General features: G+C 45.7%; 2 protein-coding genes across 4 annotated transcripts; both read right to left on the reverse strand.

Annotated features, from left to right (window-relative positions):
- Positions 1 to 978: 978 nt before the first annotated feature.
- creb3l2 (cAMP responsive element binding protein 3-like 2) lies at positions 979 to 13,702 on the reverse strand. The gene is made up of 12 exons (XM_027007532.2): positions 13,113 to 13,702; positions 5,180 to 5,408; positions 4,923 to 5,095; positions 4,683 to 4,767; positions 4,207 to 4,388; positions 3,973 to 4,119; positions 3,831 to 3,889; positions 3,565 to 3,633; positions 3,292 to 3,391; positions 3,085 to 3,199; positions 2,607 to 2,844; positions 979 to 2,336 (listed from the first exon to the last, which is right to left on the reverse strand). The coding sequence occupies exons 1-12, from the start codon at positions 13,209 to 13,211 to the stop codon at positions 2,264 to 2,266; spliced, it is 1,569 nt and encodes a 522-aa protein (XP_026863333.2). The 5' UTR covers positions 13,212 to 13,702; the 3' UTR covers positions 979 to 2,263.
- A 561-nt stretch (positions 13,703 to 14,263) lies between these two features.
- ssbp1 (single-stranded DNA binding protein 1) lies at positions 14,264 to 18,505 on the reverse strand. 3 transcript variants are annotated; one of them, XM_027007540.2, is made up of 7 exons: positions 18,439 to 18,505; positions 17,199 to 17,255; positions 17,056 to 17,113; positions 15,285 to 15,425; positions 14,892 to 14,979; positions 14,700 to 14,788; positions 14,264 to 14,593 (listed from the first exon to the last, which is right to left on the reverse strand). In XM_027007540.2, the coding sequence occupies exons 2-7, from the start codon at positions 17,220 to 17,222 to the stop codon at positions 14,550 to 14,552; spliced, it is 444 nt and encodes a 147-aa protein (XP_026863341.2). In that variant the 5' UTR covers positions 17,223 to 17,255; positions 18,439 to 18,505; the 3' UTR covers positions 14,264 to 14,549. The 3 variants fall into 3 exon arrangements, with proteins under 3 accessions (XP_026863341.2, XP_026863342.2, XP_026863339.2); XM_027007541.2 differs by having other exon boundaries at positions 14,731 to 14,788; positions 15,282 to 15,425; XM_027007538.2 differs by having other exon boundaries at positions 15,282 to 15,425.
- Between the last annotated feature and the right edge of the window lie 1,638 nt (positions 18,506 to 20,143).

Here is a 20,143-nt window from a genome sequence, read left to right on the forward strand (position 1 = left end):
GTCTGCTGGTGTTTATGATGTGTTTTATCTTCTGTATCGTGTGTTTACTGCTCTCTTGACCAGGACTCTCTAACAACAGATTTTAATCTCTGAGATTTTCTCTCCTGGGTAAATAAAAGGTATTTTAGTGAAGTGTAAACAAGCAGTTTGTTATAGAAACTTATATGATGTTTGTGTAGAGTTTTGATGCGAGTTTCATTTGATAAGAATGGTGTAAAGTATTTTCAGTGTTTCACTGTGATAACACTAAGGATTTGGAGAGTTTGTGAAGTATAGTGAAGTATGTTGGGATGTTTTAGGGCAGAGACAGGAGACTGTGTCCTCAGGTGTAGACAGATCAGTTTCAGGGGGAGGATGCAGACGGATGGGACGTTTCAGTTTCAGTGACATCGTTCAACATGTCTGCATTAACATCAAAACAAACCCCGACATCCAGACTTCAGAGAAACTGGCATCATGAAAATTGGCCAACGTTACTCTCATTCATTCTAAGAGAAACTGAACGACAGACCTATGTGCTGGCGAGGCCGACTAATCCAGAATTAAACCACAAAATGTCAAAAAGGAGCAATTATTCTTTAGACTTGAACTGGAAACAGAAGTCTCCTTCACATTAGACCCAGATCCTGCCTCTTTGAAAAGTCTTACATGTGTGTGTGTGTGTGTGTGTGTGTGTGTATTATTCCATTTCATGGGGCCACTCAAAATTAATGCAGCTATACAAAAGTCAAGATCTAATCATAATGAAATAATACAACTGACTCAGTTCTGCGTTTACTAAGGAAAATATTTACTTGATATGAAGAACACCAGGACAACAGAAGACAGTGCAGCAGGGAGGGGGTGGTGGAAAAAATCCATCTCACACACTTACAGCAGCACAACTGCATTACAACGCTTAGCGCATTCACCAACAGCGTTGCCTGACAACACGGCCTGTGTGTGACCATCCACCAGACCCTCGTACACCAGCGACCCCATAAGACTCCTGAACAAACTCTGACCTTACAGGGATGGAGAGAAAAATAAATAAACACAGAGATTCTTTGGAGATACAGTGCGAGTGAGTTCACCATGTTACTGGAACCTTTTAAGGTTAGTGATATGGTTCTGAAGGCAGTTGGACATCAGAGATCACAACAGTTCTGCACAGAACATCTCAACCAAAAACAGGTTGAACAGTGAGGGGTAGTGAAGTGAAAATGAAGACCACAATTGGGTGGGAACACCTCATGTTCAACACACTAAACTCTCCTTCTGGTCTTAGGAATGGAAAATATTTGTGACATTTACAAACTGTAGGATTGTTAAGAATGTGTGTACTGACTGAAGGCTGACCGATCGATCCTTCCAAATGTCAGAGTCATTTTGCAATCAGTTCAGACTGATATTTGTGAACAGGACAGAGTGGAGATTTCAGGACCATTAAGGTGATTTCCCCAAAACTGATCATCATACACCAATAATCCTCATATTCCCTTACTGAACATCATAGTGAAAGTCACCCACCAGCACAATCTGTATTCATAAAACACAAAACCTTGTTTCATTTGTGTGTCATTTCTGTTGAGAATTTCACGTTTCAGTTTTATGATTTTAGCACATAGCATCTGAAGTCAGTGGGAGAAAGTGACAGCACACAAACTCTCTCCCTGACCACAGACCCAGCCGTGTGTAGTACAGCTATGACCACAGACCCAGCCGTGTGTAGTACAGCTATGACCACAGACCCAGCCGTGTGTAGTACAGCTATGTCCACAGACCCAGCCGTCTGTAGTATAGTTATGACCACAGACCCAGCCGTGTGTAGTACAGCTATGACCACAGACCCAGCCGTGTGTAGTACAGCTATGACCACAGACCCAGCCGTGTGTAGTACAGCTATGACCACAGACCCAGCCGTGTGTAGTACAGCTATGACCACAGACCCAGCCGTCTGTAGTATAGTTATGACTACAGACCAGAGAAGCCCTTTATCAGTAGTTATGAGGTAAAAAAAAAAAAAAGAAAACTCCACTAAAGCTGCTATGTACAGTATACCAAAAAAAGGAAAAAGAATATGCATAAAATATAGTATAAAAATCCAATATATATTGAAGGAATGAAATAAAAATATTTTTGTTGTGTTTATGTTTGCTTTTTTTTTTTTTTTTTTTTTTTTTTTTTTGGTTAAAAGAAAAAGAAAAAAGAACGCAAGCAGCGTTGGGGACCAAAGCTTTAGACAGGCTCATAGACGCAGGCAGGCAGTCCGGGAGCCTGCCCCTCACGACGGCTCACTCGCCCGCCTCTCCAGCTCGATGACCTTTGAACTCTCATTTACCCGCTGCTCCCCTGTCCTGCGGAAAGGTGAAACAGTATTAGCACAGACATGGGTCACGTTACAAACGCTAATCACCAGCAACACCACTCTGATAACAGTTAACACACCAAGATCTCCCCCTCGAAGCAGCCACTCAGGTGTGTGTGAGTAAATCGTTTGTCATTATATTAATAATTTATTGAGCATTAAGAAGTTTAGGATGTGTGGCACGCGTGTGTGCGCGCAGGTCTACCCTACACTACCTGTGTGTGTGCGCGTGCGCACGCGCAGGTCTACCCTACACTACCTGTGTGTGTGCAGGTCTATGAGAAGGCCATTTTGCATGTTGGATCCATTGTTGGGAACAAAATGTGGGTGGGGCTCTGCTGCCTGTGGCTCCGCCTGTCTGTGCTGTGGCTCTGGGCGCCATGCTGTCAGAATATTGACTTGGCCGTCCCACTCTGGATAGTCCCCGCCCAGTCCAGAGAGGTGGGCCTCATCCACCCCACTGAGCTCATCATACTCCAGCAGACTTCTGGACTTCACTGTCCAAAAAAACACAACACAACATATTCAGTGACCTCCAACTTCAGGTTTCTTATTTAGCTACTAAATAATCAATAACTACAGAGAATATGAAAGATGTGTAGTTACATGGTAAAGGAGGAGAGCTTTAGGCCAGGAGTTTGCTACAATTCTGTTCTATATCTTTCTGATATGCTTGCAGTATTTATACACACACACACACACACACACACACACACACACACACACACACACTATACCTGTAGCAGTGTACTCCTGCATGGAGATTTCTCTGGACAAGTCAGTCTTTGTGATGGTTGAACAGGGACTCTGGTAGAAGCTTCCCAGGAACACAGCAAAACACAGCACCACTACCTACAACACAGAAAGAGAATTGCAAGCTCTTTCACACACACAGACATGCGGCCCCAAGCACATGTTATAGGTGTGTGGGTAACGGTTCACACCATGAGGCACGTGGAGGTCTGTGTGCTGGCTATCCTGCATGAGCGAGGAACCTTCCCTGCCACTGCTGCCTGCAGAGCATGCAACTGCTGGAGCAGAGACCTGACACACACACACACACACACACACACACACACACACACACAACAACCGTAGATAAATGTCCAGTAAATGAACGGTAAATAATTAAACACAGCTATATTTCTTAGCAAGCTAAAGGTAAAACACACACATTATTGAATGTAATATTTTAAACTCCTGAGACATTGTCTTACTTGTTGGTGCTTTCAAGAGTCTCCACTTTCCGGCGCAGCTCATTGTTCTCATTGGAGCATGTCTCCACCCTGTGGACACAAAGAGAATTACAAGACCATACACATACATACACACACACACACACACACACACACACACACACACACACACACACACACACACACACACACACACACACACACACACACACTACTATCATCAACAACACTGGACAGACTGTAGAGACCATGCAGTGTTCTGCAGTGACTGTACTAGAAGGTTTTACTTTTTCTCAAGGGCATCCATGTATTCTTTCTTCTTTCTACGACTTTCCTGAGCAGAAATCTGAGAATAAGAAATACAGACTTTGTTTCTTGGCGATCATGTTGAGCACATCCGAGCCAAAAGAGACATGCGCGCGCACGCACCTTGTTCTTAATCTTCCTGCGGATCTTTTTTAAGGCTTTCTCCTCAGACTTGGTGAGCGGGAGCTTGGTGGGCACGGGGTAGCCCTCCGCGATCAACGTCCGCCTCTCCTCCTCTGTTAACAGCAGAGGACCAGAACCCTGGAGCTTCTGTGTGGGGGAGGGAGAGTTATCAGGGGATTGTCAGGGCTTCATCATGAGCAGGGCATTGCCAGGGCATTCCTGCCTCATACTCACGTGTGGTGCAGTCAGCAGGGGGGAGCTGGAGGGCGTGGTGGGGGTACGAGGCACCACCCTCAGGCCTGGTGAGCTCTGCGCAGGGCTGGTGTGGGTACAGGGGTGCACGGGGCTCTGGCTGCCTTCGGTGTCACTGCCATGAGAGCTAGGGGGCGTTGGGGGCATCTGGAGACGCTCCAGCACTGCAGAGAACACGCAGGACGTTACCACAACGTTAGTACAGTGCTAGTACAACGTTACCACAACGTCAACGCCTTAGTACTACATCAACACCGTAGTACAACTACAGTGTTACCGCAATGTTAATACAATGTTAGCATATTACCCCAATGTTAGTACAACGTCAGTATAACTAGACGCCAAACGGTTTATGTCCAGTGACCTCCAGAGTGCATTTCAAACCCTCATGGTAAATGGCTGGACAGTTTACTCATGTTCAGGGCAGATATGGGCACCACGCTGCATGTGACACTTGCCTTTAGAGGAGAGGTTCAGGAACTGGTCAACCTCATGTGGTTCCAGTTTAACCTGTGGCATAGAGCTCTCACCATCCTTCTTCACCTGCACCAATCAGAGAACCACACAGAAAATTCACTGCAGGTGCAGCTTTAACAACACACTCGCAATGACATCACTGCTGAGCTCACTCTGTAGTGACACACTCACATTGCCTCAGTAGGTAAACAGATCATATTAACAGAATACTGGGGTTTTACCTGGTCCAGGCTGACCTGGTGGGCATGCGGGAGTGTAGGTGTGGCCGTGGTCACCGTGTTTGGTGGTGTGAGGGTGAGAGCAGGCAGCAGGGCGGTAGAGTTGGTCAGCAGGGGCTCTACACTCAGAGGCCCGCCCCCCTTCTGCATAAGCCACTCCTCTCCATCCGAGTCCCCTGCACACAGCGGCAAGGAACCGTCCATCAAAACCAGGTGTGTGGGGGCAGGTGTGTGGGGGCAGGTGTGTGCAGTACTCTTACCGAGCTCGCTGGCCGTCTCTCCGAGCAGGTGGCAGAGTGGCGATTGCGGCCGTGAGTCGCCGCTCAGTGAGTAACTGTGCTCCACCTGGATAGGTGGTGGTGCCGGAGAGGTACGGGTTAGCTCCTCCTCCACATCCATGGCTCCGCCCCTCCCAGAGAGGAAGGGGTCACTCAGCAACTGACCCAGCAAAGCCTCCTGGGAAAGGTCATCTAGGAGCTCGGTGAAGTGCTGTGGGGGAGATGGAGGTTAACCTGTCCTGTCACACCAGTCACATGACACGAAGTTGTTCTTCTATGTTGCTTAGATTAGTTTATTTTTCAAAAGGCATCGAGGATACCACCAGCAGAGCAGTAAATGTAGTTTCAGCAAAGTTAAAGTGCTTCCTCAACTTCAGCATGGGACTCGGGCCAGAAACATTTGTTCAGTCAGAGCGTGTGCACGCACACATGCGCGCACACATTCTGTGACCACATTTGATGTGAAATGTTGCAGTCATTTTAATCACATTTCATTATTTACAGAGAAGAGTAGATGAATACATAGCATTTACATCTAAATTCAAAACTGTTAATAAAACTGCACCGATACAAATTATGAATATGAGCCAGTGCACATGTCCCAGTACCCACGTCCCAGTGCAGGTACACCTTCAGAGCCACAACACGGTGTTCATGATGTTTGGTGTTTAATCTCATACTAACAGAATTTAAACGCTTCTGGGCACACTCTGTCAGATCCAACATTCCACAGCCACAGGCTAGTCAAAGCAAACCACAGCACAAGCACACGCTCATTCCACCAATCAGATTCCACATGACCATACTTTCTCCAATCAGTGTGCTCAAGGGCACATAGCCCCTCCCTCTGGCCCTCTTCCTATGCATGGCTGCCTCCGAACTAAATCCACAAAAAGCGCTCACGTTCCTGCACACCCTCTTAAAGAACTTGAAAATATAGGAGGATTCTGTATTATAACCGATTTTGAGATATAACTCATTCACCGTTTTACACACACAGTAGAATTTACAGAATTTTTTATTAGGATATTCCAATCTATTTATTCTAAAATTAAACTCAATAATTTATAATTAATAATAATTTTCAGCGCATGTATGACAAAAAAAAACAACCCAGACTCGAAATGCATCAAAACATTAATTATAATAAATGATATATAAAATAAAATAATTCATTATAATAATGTACATTAAAGTCCATAGGAGCTCTGCTGTGTGTTACGTCCTGGATGTGCTACTCTCGAGGGAGTTTTTCCATCACCACTGTCACCCTTGGCTTGCTCACTGGGGGCTTAGATATTTATAAAGCTGCTTTGTGACGATGTCTGTTGTAAAACGTGCTGGATAAATAAATGTAACTTGATTTTAATTTGATTTAGTGTGACTCATGACACACCCTCCAGCCTCTAGTTCCTGAGAAGAGTGCATAATGCTTCAGCTCAGCGAAACTGCTGGCAGATCCACTGAACTCCCAGAGGTGTTTAACACCCGCACTATCCGCGGGACCCCACGAGCCCTCACACACTCACTCTGGTGTTACCTTGATAGAGCCTTGACTGTGGTCAACGTGCAAAAGAAATGTGTGTATAATAATAAGTTCGGGTGTGTGTGTGCGTGCCAGATGTTTATTTGCTGACGCTGCCCATCGCCACCGAGCCTGAAGCCGCGTGCAGCTGATCCTCCGCACTCATGAGCGGCTCCGGCTCTTCCCATAATGCATTGCTCTGGGCCACTGCGGTTAAACAGGACACTGATCCTGATATGTTGTGTAAAGTTGTTTGTGTGTGTGTGTGTGTGTGAGAGTGAGAGTGAGTGAAGTTCTGAAGTAACAATGTGGCTCTGTGTGCACCAGCTCAGGCTGCAGGTCCAACAAAGCACTTTTCACAAGTGCTGGACTGAACAGAGTGATGCAGGCCTGTTGTGACAGATCACTGCATTCACTGAAGTCACTGAGGTCAGGGGAGGTAACTTTATGCAACAGTCTACAAAGACGGAACATTTTTAACTTTGAGCCCTGGAAGGGGAAATCGTCATCTAAAGTTGTGTTCAGGGTCTGTGGGCACATTGTGGAGAGGAAAATTCTTAAAATGTTCTTACGGTGCCTTGGTTAGGACACACAGGAAAAGGCCAGGCACGTCTCTAGCCGTGAGAAACAGTCAACAGATGACAACAAAGGAGATGAAAAAACAGGGTAACAGGACTCATCTGAGGGGTGGGAGGGTAGAACTGGGCACGAAACCCAACATGTGGACTCAATTACACACACATACAAAGCTGGGGAGAGGATGAGTGTGTGTGAGAGCACACGAAGGAAAGAAAGAGAAGGAGAGAGAGGAACAGAGTGTGTGTGCGTGTGTGCCTCGGGACCGACCAAGTCACAGTCTTTCCAACTTCTGTCATTCCTCACATTCTCAGCGACTCAGTCTGTTCAGGGACACACTACTGTGAACTGCTGGAAAGTGTATTATGTGTGTGTATACATATCATATATTCTCTTTTTCCCGGACCTTAACACAGCATTTGTTCAGACAACATCCCACCCTGAGCTGTGCCCCACACCGGGCCACCCCCACGAGTGAAGCCCCCCAGCCAAGCCCCACACAGGCCTGGCCCTGCCACAGAGACACTTCACAATTTAACCGATGAATCAACGGACTCCGCATTGCGGACACGCGTGGCCGTGCTGTAGCAGTAGCCCGGCGGAATGGCACTACTGACTACCGACTGTCATTACGCGAGTCTGGGATGAGCTGCGAACAGGATGTGCAATTATGTGTAACGCTGGTGGGGGGTGTGGCCAAATGATTACGGTGACGCATCCCAGACAGATGGATGGTGCCTCTACCACACAGAGAGCAAACGGATCCTCCACATCTCAGCACAGACACAGAACACGTTCAGACCAGGAAACGGGCGCAGGAAGGTACGGCTCTGGTCAAACTGGTCCTCCCTCTGTCTCAGATGCCTGCTAGGCTGCAGGCTGGTGGGCTGTGCTGAGGGTCAGCTCAACATTACACAACACAGGCCTTTTTTGTTCACAGCATGCGAGCAGGAGCAGCTGCAGATGGACGTGTGTGCCTCCACTCAGAAAGGAATAAATTTCCAACGATAAACACTCCAAGAGCTCTGGCCCATCTGGAGAGGCTTGTGGAGATGAAAACTGTACAGGCTCCTTAAGAGACAGGAACCACTGTAGTGGGCACTGTAGTGCCTAGTGGGCACGTTGGCAGTACGTAGTCCAGTGGAGGCCGTGTGTGCGTGCACCACATTAGGGGTTAGATGTTTGTGTGTGTGTGTTGTGGTAGCTGCTCTAGTGATGCACACATTCTATTCCAATTAGCAAAACAGATGTGCTCCGTGTTAAACACACACAGACACACACACACACACACACACAGGCAGGCATGTGCACACTCAAGGAGCAAAGGTCATCCAGCGTGCCTGTACCTTGACCTTTACTGAGTGCGTAGGCTGACATGACCTTTGGACGTTTTCATCTTACTGGGATTTTAACCACTGACAACAACAGTGTCCAACAGGAGTCAGCAACACACCACCGTTACGTCATCTGCCCTCATTCTGGGGGCCGGTGGACTCTGGGTGGTGCAGAGATTGAGCAACCTGGAACAAAACCATCCCACATCTGCACACCTCGTCTAGTTTGGATGGAGGTACCATCCAGCCCTCAGACGTTGTGCGCACAGTCAGTGTTTCGCCTCTGACAGACCGGTACCTGGAGGGTGGAGGGGGAAGGGGTCACTGAGTATTTGTTTCATAGCAACTGAATGCAACCCCATCATGGTTTTATTGAGGGTGAAAGGTCAAAGGCTACAGTGGGCAGAGGTTGCCATGCCAGCCGTAATCAGCATGAACACAGCTGTGTGAACACTACTGAAGCTAAAGACAGGAAGGGCTTAAGTGGGGCAGAGACAGAGTCTGGGGGGTGGAGACTCCACACAGGCCAGCATCTGCCACACGGCATGTGAAGTGCACCCGCTGCTGCTGAGATCCACCCACAACTCCACCCACCAGGCCATAGCCATAGCACTGCCCACCTCTTCCCCAGTGGTAGGTCTGACTCAGCTCCACCCACTTGGCAGCATCTCCACCATGATTGTTTGGGTTAAGCATGAAATGTGGGACTATTTGAGGAGTCTGGAGATGAAAGAAGTTTGAGTACAAAGACACACGCACACACGGCTGTGACTGTATTGGGGGGGGGGGGTCCTTAGGCAGCAGTTATATGATGTCAGTTAAGACAGGAAATGGCTGCTTCCCTGTAAACATCATCCCTCTTCTCTACCTACCACACTGACCTCAGGAACACGTGGACGTAAAGGAAGCAGCCTCCATGTCCAAACAAACCAGGAAACAGTTCTGGGAGCTTTAGGGTTATGGGTCACGCTAAAGGCGGCACATGCGCTCGTCCATACGGAGCCTCAACACCTGCACAATCCCTCGCGCCTCAAAACACACCTCCAGAGCACACAGCCTGTCATGGGAGCCCCAAACACGCCCCTAGTCCCTCCACTGGAAGCCGCAAATACGCCCCCAGTTACTATATCCTCCCCACCCCAGGGTACACATTCTTAGTGCAGTCTGAGATGGAGCGCTTGGGAACACGGCACACACTGAAGGTCAGCGAGACACCAGGAGTGAAAGGCCAGCCGGCTACAGGGCAAGGACTCAGAGGGAAATGAGCCTGTGTAATGAGAGAATCTGCGGTGTGGGTGTGTGTGTGTGTGTGTGTGTGTGGTGTCTCTCTCTCCATGGCCAAACCCAGGCTCAAATTGCATTACACAAAGTATTAAATCAGCTCAAGCATGCGCAAATACCATGAGTGCATACATGAGGCGAGAAGAAGGACGTGTGTGTATGTATGCGTGTGTCGCTGAAGAGCCCCAAGAAGCTGTGGTCAGCTGGAGAACAGACTGCACTGTGTCCACCCTCCGCACAGGGACATGGGGGGAGAGAGAGCGCATATGAGAGAGAGAGAGAGAGAGTGTATGAGAGAGAGAGAGAGAGAGAGAGAGAGAGTGCTCTGTCAGGAGAGGTGGGACCAAGCCAAACACACAGCATAAGAAAGGCTTTCAATAGCAGCCTGCTCCCTGCCTCTCACGCCACCACACACACACACACACACACACACACACACACACACACACACACACACTCTCTCTCTTCACAGTGGTTTTCTACACGGCGATGTACAAAAGATTAAGGCTTACACCCAAATCTAAATATAAACTTTCCAGTAACCAAAAGGCCTTCCGTCACAAAGAAATCACACTGTGTGCAAAACACAAGTGTGTTCTTGGTGGGGCAGGAGAAATCTGTTCAAGTTCTCTTGCGACGGAGACGTTAGCTCACGTTGGGAATATGGAGTTACGCCGTGCTGCATTAACCCCAGAGCTGCTGTGTTGTGAGGAACGTGCACACTGCAGCGCTGGTAAACAAACCATAAAAACCTTTAAAACGTGCATTCAGCATGAATGCAAATAAAAACAATAAGGCAGAGAACTCAGTACAGACGAATGTAAAGTGAAAAGTGCATGCATATCTACACACACACAACCAAAATGTCAGGGAGCTCAAAGTGTCCCCCCGGGGCATGAAGTTACAGCTCACCCGCTTAAATGTCACCCTGTTCTGACTCTACTGCAATGACAAGTGCAAACAAGTGTCAGATATTTGAATACAAAAGTAAACAAGGCATTTGTACACAAGGTTCCAGTTCCCAAGATCTAGTTTCAGAACGTGGGCGGACGTAGAACATGCTTCGGCTTGGCGATCTGGCGTTGTTTATAAGAACGTAAAGTGAGTGGGCATGAAGGGCAGTTGCCCTGTCTGGGAATGAAAAAGATTTCAGCATATTTTGAATAAGCGCCATAGATTTCTGTAGACACTGAAGATCTCCCAAAAGACCAGTTTACAACCACAGCCTCTCATTTAATGTTTCAAGCTGCTTTAGACAGATCTTGTAATGAAAACATTAAATGCATCCTTTCATTTTTCCTTAAGTATAATTTCACAAAAAAGCAATGAAGGCAAAAGTTAGCAGTGCAGATGCCCGATGACTGCACAGAGCCACATTTAGCTGAGACAGTCTGAACAGTCGCTCTGTGGCCTTTCCTACTCCCAGCTAAACACGGCCCACAGCACAAAGGCCTCTTCAATTTTGGGTTTCAACATGTGGAGCACAGCGGTGCTCATGTGGGTGCCAGGCTGAACTTAAAAAAAGCACATCCTGTTGTCAGCCTGCTGCTGATCTGGGACCAGTCCCCCACTCTACGTCCTGCTGCTGATCTGGGACCAGTCCCCAACTCCACACCCAGGTAACTAAACACCTGGGTTTTGTACAGGTAAGAAGATGCAGGCCAGTGCTAGACAGATGCACACTGAGCTGTTAAACGGAAATTCAACAAGATTAAGGACACAGAAGAACTGATGCAGGTGACATCATTCCGATGCAGAAGCCTCTGTCTGGCGGCCCATGCTGAACTCGCGCTGTGTCAGAGCCTGCCATGTGATCACCCCTTTGCTGCCATAATGCAGTGCCCGGCCTCTGCCATCTTGGCCCCACCCTCAGCATCCTGGGAGAACCTGGCAGGAGACCCCCCCGAGCAGGTTCCAGCGGGGCGAGACTAGTCCCCAAGGCTAACCAAGTCTTTACCAGGCTGATCAGTTCTGTGACCTCGCAAGAAACATGGAGCACAGATTTTTGCTACAATGGCTGGACAAAGAACATGGCACCTTTTCATTATAAAATTACTGCAAGGAGTTACCCACGAATCCGTGCCAATACTTTCGGAATTATTATGACCCGCAAGGTGGGTGAGGTCTGAGGTTGTGACTCCCAGGAAAGGCTACAGCTGAGCACCAGCTAGCACTGCCGTGAGGAATTCCACGTCAACAGACCCCCACAGGGCCAGGAGCAGGGAAAGTGAGGATGCAATGTGTGTGTGTGTGTGTGTGTGTTGGGGGGGGCACTCGGAGCGCAGGAGAGCGTCTGCATACCCAGGACGTGGGGGTGAACCAGGACGGATCCCAGCACAAAGAGCCCGTTCTGTGAATGTGCTCCCATATAAACCACTCACTGCACAGTTCCGTGCCACAGTATGCCCCATGCACAAGACATGCTTTCAGACTTCAGCATATCAAGACTGAACAGAGCTCTGCACCCCCAAAAGCTGCAAACGCATCTGCACACAAACAATTTTAGGGTCTTTACTTTGAGTCGTCTCAGTGAAACTAGAGCACCACCGCCGGGGCCTTGAAACTCAACTCCTAGTGGCCATCCCAAACTCGTTCCTAACAGCTGGAAGTGAGACTAGTCAAGGCATGACTGCTCAACCAGTCAACACCCAACACTCCGTCCCATGCAGCAGTGCACAAAAGCCACAGTCTGGCCTCTGCAACACACATCTATCATTATACAACGAACAACTTCATCTACCCCCATATAGCAAGCTCGAAAGGCAGCTACTGTTAAAGTTTTTATAAGAAATGTTTATAACTTTAAGTGAACTGACGTGCGGGTTAATCGATATATGACACGGATCAGTGCAGTTACTGTCATCATCGTTATAATAATTAATCCACAGTTAGTTTCTGTCAGCTCTCCAGCTCGTCGGGACGTTTGCATTTCAACTTTATTCTACAGGAGTGAAAGGAGTCGGGAACCCCCGGTAACGTATTCTTCTGATGGCATTTAAAAGCGCATCAAAGACTTTCAGGATATTGCAAATAAATGTACAGCAAACTTAAGCATCAAACTTGTTCGGTATCCGATATTTCGGCCTGCTGCCGGACCTGCGATTCGGACACTAGTTGCTACATTGCAAGTACGCCACTGGCCAGTCTTACACAGGAAGCCAAGCAAGTCCCGTAACTACTTTAAGAAACTTCAACGTACCGTGCTGTAGAGGACAGCGTCGTGTTCACAGGTCTCCGACAACTCGCTGAGGTTGCGGTCCCACTGCAGAAACGGCTCGGCACTGTCCAGCGTTTCCATATCTCGCGTTACTAATCACAGACGCGCGGAGACCACAAGAGCCACAGCAGCGACACGGAACCACGGCTTCCAGTTCTCTCGACAAAAGTTCATACAGGCTCGTACGGTGAAGTCTTCTTTCTTCACTGGCTTTCCAAACGTTAGGCGTGGGAAGTCTAATAAGTTGGTGTGTGGAAGATTCCGCCTGTGCACGGACAAACCAGGCTGGCCTCGCGAGCGACTCTCCCCGTTTCCTCCGGTATGACGCCTTGCAGACAGGAATGTGTGGGTGGGGAAACGCGCTTCACCACTCAAACATGCAGTCCACACGCTTTTCGGTTAACGTTTCAGAGCAAACAAAGCTTGCTTTGCACCATCACACATGGTGGGGAGCATTAACGTTATCTCCGTCCTGTCTGAAAACTAGTTTTAAGCCATCAAAACATACAGTTCAACCTCCAAGAACCCGCCCTACTGAGCCGAGTCCAAGCCAATCACATAAGAACTTAGAATTAAAGCCGCGTTAGTCACTGGAGATGGACAGGAACCTCAGCCAGTGACAGTTTAGTACATCTATTGACACGAACGACAACCAATTACTGGTGATGAGAACAAATGCACCAGCGAACCATATAAAGCCAAGAATACCTACGACCCGGACCCGCCCACCATGTGCATCCCTGAGCTGGGACACTGGCTCCTGGTGACACTTTTTAAACAAAAATAAACAGTAAAATATTAGAAAGTCTCGTTAATTATTAATAGAATGAAGTGGTCTGTAGCTGCACAGATACAAAAATGTTTGGGAGGAGGACAGTGCTCATGAGTAGCAGTGGAGTGTGAGGGGACTTCAGAACCAGTACTGAAACTGGTTATGAAGCCCAAATATACCCTGGAAATGATAATGAAACCAAAGGTGTTGATGACAACGAGCTAAATATAACTGAACAGAAGGACGCACAGAGAAAGCCAGAGAGATAGGGGAGGTTTGTTGTCCAAACCCAGTGAACACTTGCTTTCAGTTGTTTTCAGTTTAGAGGGCATGTGTCAGGCAAACACAGAGGAGACTTTAAATAACAAAAAATTAATTGTTTGTTTGTTTTGTGATTTACAAAATGATACAGAACACATCAGCTAAAGAGCAAACAAGTTCAAATAAGTTCAACTGTTTTTGCCAACCAGAGTGAAAGTCCTTGTTAGATGTGTGTGAGCTGTTATGTCAGTGTCTAGTCACATATACATTTGTTATAAACAATGTCTTCATTCTAGTATCACAAACTCACTCTACAGAAACAAAAATAGTATAATACAACACATTTTCACTCTTCTTCTGTTTTCCAGATGACCAGAGCAAGGGCCTCAGACTCTGTCCCGTATGTTGTCACTTAGAAAGATGATGTTATCTGTGGAGGTAGAGAGAGAAAAACATTTTGACAGCAAGTTATATTTTCCACAGCCACTGAAAGCCAAGATATCGGAGGAGAATTGAGCTGCTATGTGATTTTTAACCTGCTATGATGGTGGTAGCTTGTCTTCTCACATTGTTTTTGTCCACATACTCTCCATAGTCTAGTTTCCCCTCGACAAGTACGCGAGACCTGGATGATATTTAAACAAAATGCACGCAATCAGCGTGTGAGATGGTAGGGAGAGAGCATCTGCTGTGAGTTCACGTCGGGTGGAGTCTGTCACTTTGCTTACCCTTTCTTTACAAACTGATAGGCCACGTCTCGTAGACCAGGCTTGAACACAGAGATCCTGTGCCATGTTGTCTTCTGACTGACATCACCTGCAAAAGTAGAAAATACAACAACAACGTTATTTATATAGCACAGTTAAAGACAACAGATGTCAACCAAAGTGTCACATTATTAGATAAACATAAATGAGATGTGGAATTGAACAAATAAAAGATGAATTAAAAACAAGCAATACAAAACACTTAAAAATGTCAACCATTTAACAAGGAAAGCAACATTGTAGAATAAACAAAAAAGGCTTAAAATTATATTATTGTTTCTTAATTGATTTTTATTCTCTCAAAGTCTAAAGGAATGACATGGGGCCCAGTGAGGGGGGCGGGGTACGTCCTGCCTGTGTGTGAGGACTCTCCGTCTCCAGACCGCCACATTTCGTTAGTCGCCATGGAGAAGATGGTAACAGGGTTCCTCCCATCCACCTGTCTCATAACGGGGTCCTGCCCCACACGACCCAGGAGCTGTACCCGGTTAACCGCTGAGGGAGGGAGAGAGCAGGAAATATAATATTTTTAATATAATATCAATGTACTGTGCTTTAGTATAGCTGCATGATATGCTGGGATTATAGCTTTGAATATTGTGATTGTCCTCAGTATTCATTGCAAAAAATATTAAACATTGGTGAAGCCTTAATGTAGCATGGTCTAAAAACTTAAGTAAAAGCCTTGGTTCATCAGAGCACCCCTATAACCTTTGAACCCTAACCCTAGAGCCCCAAAACCCTCATCTGGAATATCTGATACTGGACAGGAAGCTCCCAACACATAACCCATCGGATCTGTGAGGGGTTTCCTTTATTCCGCCATGTAGTGGATTATACTGTGTTAACGATAATGGCTTTAGTAAGGAATTTCATGGTCAGAATTCCTAGCCGGGTGGCATTCCTGAAACGTGCAGGGAACATTCCTCGAGCGCCAATTCAATGTCACATGCTTAATTTTCACTCTGTTTAAAAGCTGTTAGAAAAAACCTAATCATGTTCAAAATTCAAGTTTCAGCCCCAAACCCAACACAACTAAACCAAACCCAATTAAACCCAAGCCAATCTAACTCAACTTAACCCAAATTAACCAACTAATGCATAGGCAGTTTTCTGAAGACCCTTATCCAGTACATGTTTTTTAAAAAGTAAAAGTTGTCAGGTTTTAGAAAAGTGTTTTTTTATTTTACATGTCCAGAAATTCAGTTTTTTTGTTTTTTTTTTCAGCCCAGTGTTGTGTGATCAGGAGTATTTTGCAATGATATCTTTGCTGACAATGTGTTTGGATGTTATAAATGATCAAGTATTTGTGCACAATATAAATATATGTGTGCGGGTTTATTTTAATTCTTTTAACACATTTAGACAGAAAAACGGTCATAAAGGTTGTCCTATGGAAGAAAAGAGAATAAGAATTTCAAGCTTTTCTTTGACAACAAGTTTAGCTCAGTCACGCTGATACTTGTGTTGTTCCAGCATGGCACCCAATGTCCGGGTATGGAGCGCTGTCTAATTACGGCACGCTGTCCGGGTACGGAGCGCTGTCTAATTACGGCACGCTGTCCGGGTACGGAGCGCTGTCTAATTACGGCACGCTGTCCGGGTACGGAGCGCTGTCTAATTACGGGTATGGAGCAGGACCAGGACCGGACAGGACCAGGGCCTCATACCAGCCAGCAGTGTGTGATGAGAAGGGCGGGCAGGGCTCTGCATCTACAAGAACGCCCGAAGCGACTTGCTGAAGTGTAACGTGCACATCTGTTTCACAACACTGAGGATTCACACAGAGTGAAAAGAAGTACAAGATACAAATCTCACACTTGTATCAAATAAAATATGTAAATGTTTCAAGTAATTACCCTTTTGCTTTATTATTTTTGACATTTTTTAAAGAAATTTTGTATTTCTCTCTGAACATTATATTATGATCTGTGAATTCATACATTTCTCTGTGGTTCTGTACCATTGACTCAATGAAAAAATATTTCCAGGTGGGGATGTCAGAAATGTTTTAAAAATAAGTTATCAATAAAATATCCCAAAATGAACCAAGAAACAATATGGAGTCATTTTCCTCACGTACCATTGATGAGTATGTGTGCAGTAACGTTCAAACGGTACTTACATCTCTCCAAGATGAGACTGGTATCTGTTGTATTATGTCTGACCATCTGTCTGAATAACTTAAACAAATTAAACAAAAAGCATTTAATTTAGCGCCAAAACCCCCCAAACCGTGTCAAACGTAAGCTGGAAGGCTCTACTCACCTGTGCCGTTGCTCTACTAAACATCTCGTTCACCGGGAGAGTTCACTGATTGTATGACTGAGGAGAGAAGAGGTCATTACTGTAAATGCCGCTAAGGGGCCCAACACGCTGACTTTGACGTGTGCGCCCCCTAGTGGTGGAACAGGGAACAACGAAAGAAAAAAAAACAGATGACCATCACAACGTGCAGAGCCACATTCTTTCTACGAATACGGTGTTACATAAGAATGGGACTCCAGTGCCAGACCGCTGCAGCTGTTGTTGTGCAATAGTCAGAATGGAAGTTTGACAGAAAGGTTTGCTCCATCAGAGTAAACACAGAGCGCAACTGAATGGTGAAATATTTTCAATGCATTGGTGCTGTGGTGGCTCAGTGGTTAGGGTTCTCAACTAGTAATCAGAAGTTTCAAGTTCCACCACTGCAAAGTTACCACTGTTGGTAACTAAATGCCATAAATGCAAGTCCACTTTAAGGGCCTATATTTTAGTTAGTCACAGGTAACTAACCGAACAGTTATTGTAAGTGATTGGTCACTTTGCATTCATACATGGTAAATGGGGGTTTTCAATCCTGCCCAGGAACCTGAATCACTTTCAGTAAGTACAAAATTCAGTACTTGATTTTGGATCATAAATCTAGACCCCGACACACACTCACCTCATTAACATAGTAATCCAGGTTCAGATGCAAGATCTCATTTAAATTAATAACTGTCTATACAATACAATACAATACAATAATACACATGATTAATCCCGATTATTCTGAATTAAGGCACCTTTTTCTGGCCAGTATTAAACTTCCCAACCTTTATTTCTCTTTTCAAAGTAATTTATAATCCAATGCAGAATTTGACAGACTAACGCTGGAGAAACTAGTTTGCACGTGTAAATATCCACAGTCACTGAACTGAAACATTTTCTTAAAAATCTTCGATTTAGTCTTAATATGTATGAGCGTTAATCGAAGCGACTGTCTGGGCTTCCTCCACCCTTTCTGTATTTAGATATTTATTTCTGCATTTATTCATACAGCAGCCACGCGAGCCCCGCGGTGTTAATTTGGTGCATTCAGCGTTCTGGTATCCCCGCGAGCCGACACAAAATCTATTCTCCCTCAATTCTGACGTCGTGGGAGCATCCGCGCGATGTCCCATCAGTGTGTAAATGCACTTTGCGAATCTTCTGAGCAGCTTCTGCAGAAACGACACGAGCACAAACGACAGCGAATGTAACTTACCCGATCGGCACGCGACGACAGCACAAGAAACCACACGGCCCGATCCGGTCCGCTCCCAAAAATCTTCCGTGCTGATGTACGGCCACAAACCGTATAGTGCCGACGTGAAGTCAGTCAAACTCAAAATCAGCTTTAGTGTCATTCAGACTATACAACAAGCAGTGCAGAGCTAAACAAAATTGCGTTTCTCCAAACTCCGATGTGCGAATATACAATATACATAAAGGTAAGTGCAAAAGACAAGACACATTAGTCTGCATAGACAAGACATAGTATAAATACAACAAGAAATATGTATATATATATTGCACAAAGGAATAAAATACTGCACATTGTATATAGAAACTATTGACATTGTTCCAGTGATTATTGCACAGTGTAACTGGTATTGTAACTTAGCACTGGAAAATGTTGATAAGGTGCTCACAGAGAGAACATTAAAATTATTGCACAAAGTAGCTACATATGAAGATGGGGGTGTAAGTTATAAATAGTGATCATAATAGTTCTTTGTTTCTGGGTATAAAGTAAAATAAAAATAAATGTGGTGTGTATTGTTAAAGGGAGTTGAGTAGTCTAATGGCCTGTGGGAAGAAGCTTTTATTAAGTCTGGCAGTCTTGCACCGCATGCAGTGGTAACGTTTACCAGAGGGCAGAAGGCTGAATAGTCCATGGTCAGGATGGGTGGGATCCCTGACCATCTTGGAGGCTCTGCTGAGGCAGATAGACCTTGTATGGATGGAAGTGAGGTTCTGATGATTTTCTCTGCTGTCCTCACCACTCTCTAGAGAGATTTCTGGTCTGAGGCGGTGCAGCTGCCATACCAGACTGGGAGGCTGCTGGTCAGAACGCTCTCTATGGTGTCTCTGTAGAACATCGTGAGGATAGGAGATGGAAGGTTTGTTCTCCTCATCCTTGGCACTGCTGTGCCTTTTTGATGAGGGAAGTGGTGTGTATAGTCCATGTCGGATCATCTGTAATGTGCACCCCTACAAACTTGATGCTTCTCACTAACTCTACGGCAGTACCATGGATTGCGAGTGGAGCATGTACCGCGTGCTTCCTCCTGAAGTCGACAATGATTTGCTTTCTCTTGTTGACATTCAGTGACAGGTTGTTATTGTCGCACCAGACGCCGAGTTAGTTCACTTCCTCTTTGTATGCCGAGTCGTCGTCATGCTGATGAGGCCCACTACCGTGGTATAATCTGCAAACTTGATGATGTGATTCAAGTTGTACTTGGCACAACAATCATGAGTCATCAGAGTGAACAATGGAGGGCTTAAATATAGCCACTCGAATAACTTTGAGGAAATATTTCTACATCATAATCCTATTCATTTCTTTAAAGAAACACAAAATAGCTTTATGTATTACATTTATTATTGCATGAGCTCAATGATATTTTCTAATTGCGTTTTGTAAAAGTATGTATTCTTCACAGGTGACTAGTAAGCAAGAGAAAACTACTGAATGTGAAATCCTGTACTTACTAGTTACACACTAGTTACGTTATTCTAACGTGTATTAGCAGGCAAGAGTCAAATCATGATTACATTTATAATTTCTTTTATTTCAGTCAATGCCGCATATGTTTCTGAAATTCAGTCTTCACAGAAATTCATCTCAAGGAGAGCACCACCAGTAAACCAGAGAAGAGTGTTTATTACGCTTGATGTCTTTTGTAAAGCTGCACGTCTAATTT

This window comes from Electrophorus electricus, chromosome 7, assembly GCF_013358815.1.
Source record: "Electrophorus electricus isolate fEleEle1 chromosome 7, fEleEle1.pri, whole genome shotgun sequence".
NCBI lineage: Eukaryota > Metazoa > Chordata > Actinopteri > Gymnotiformes > Gymnotidae > Electrophorus > Electrophorus electricus.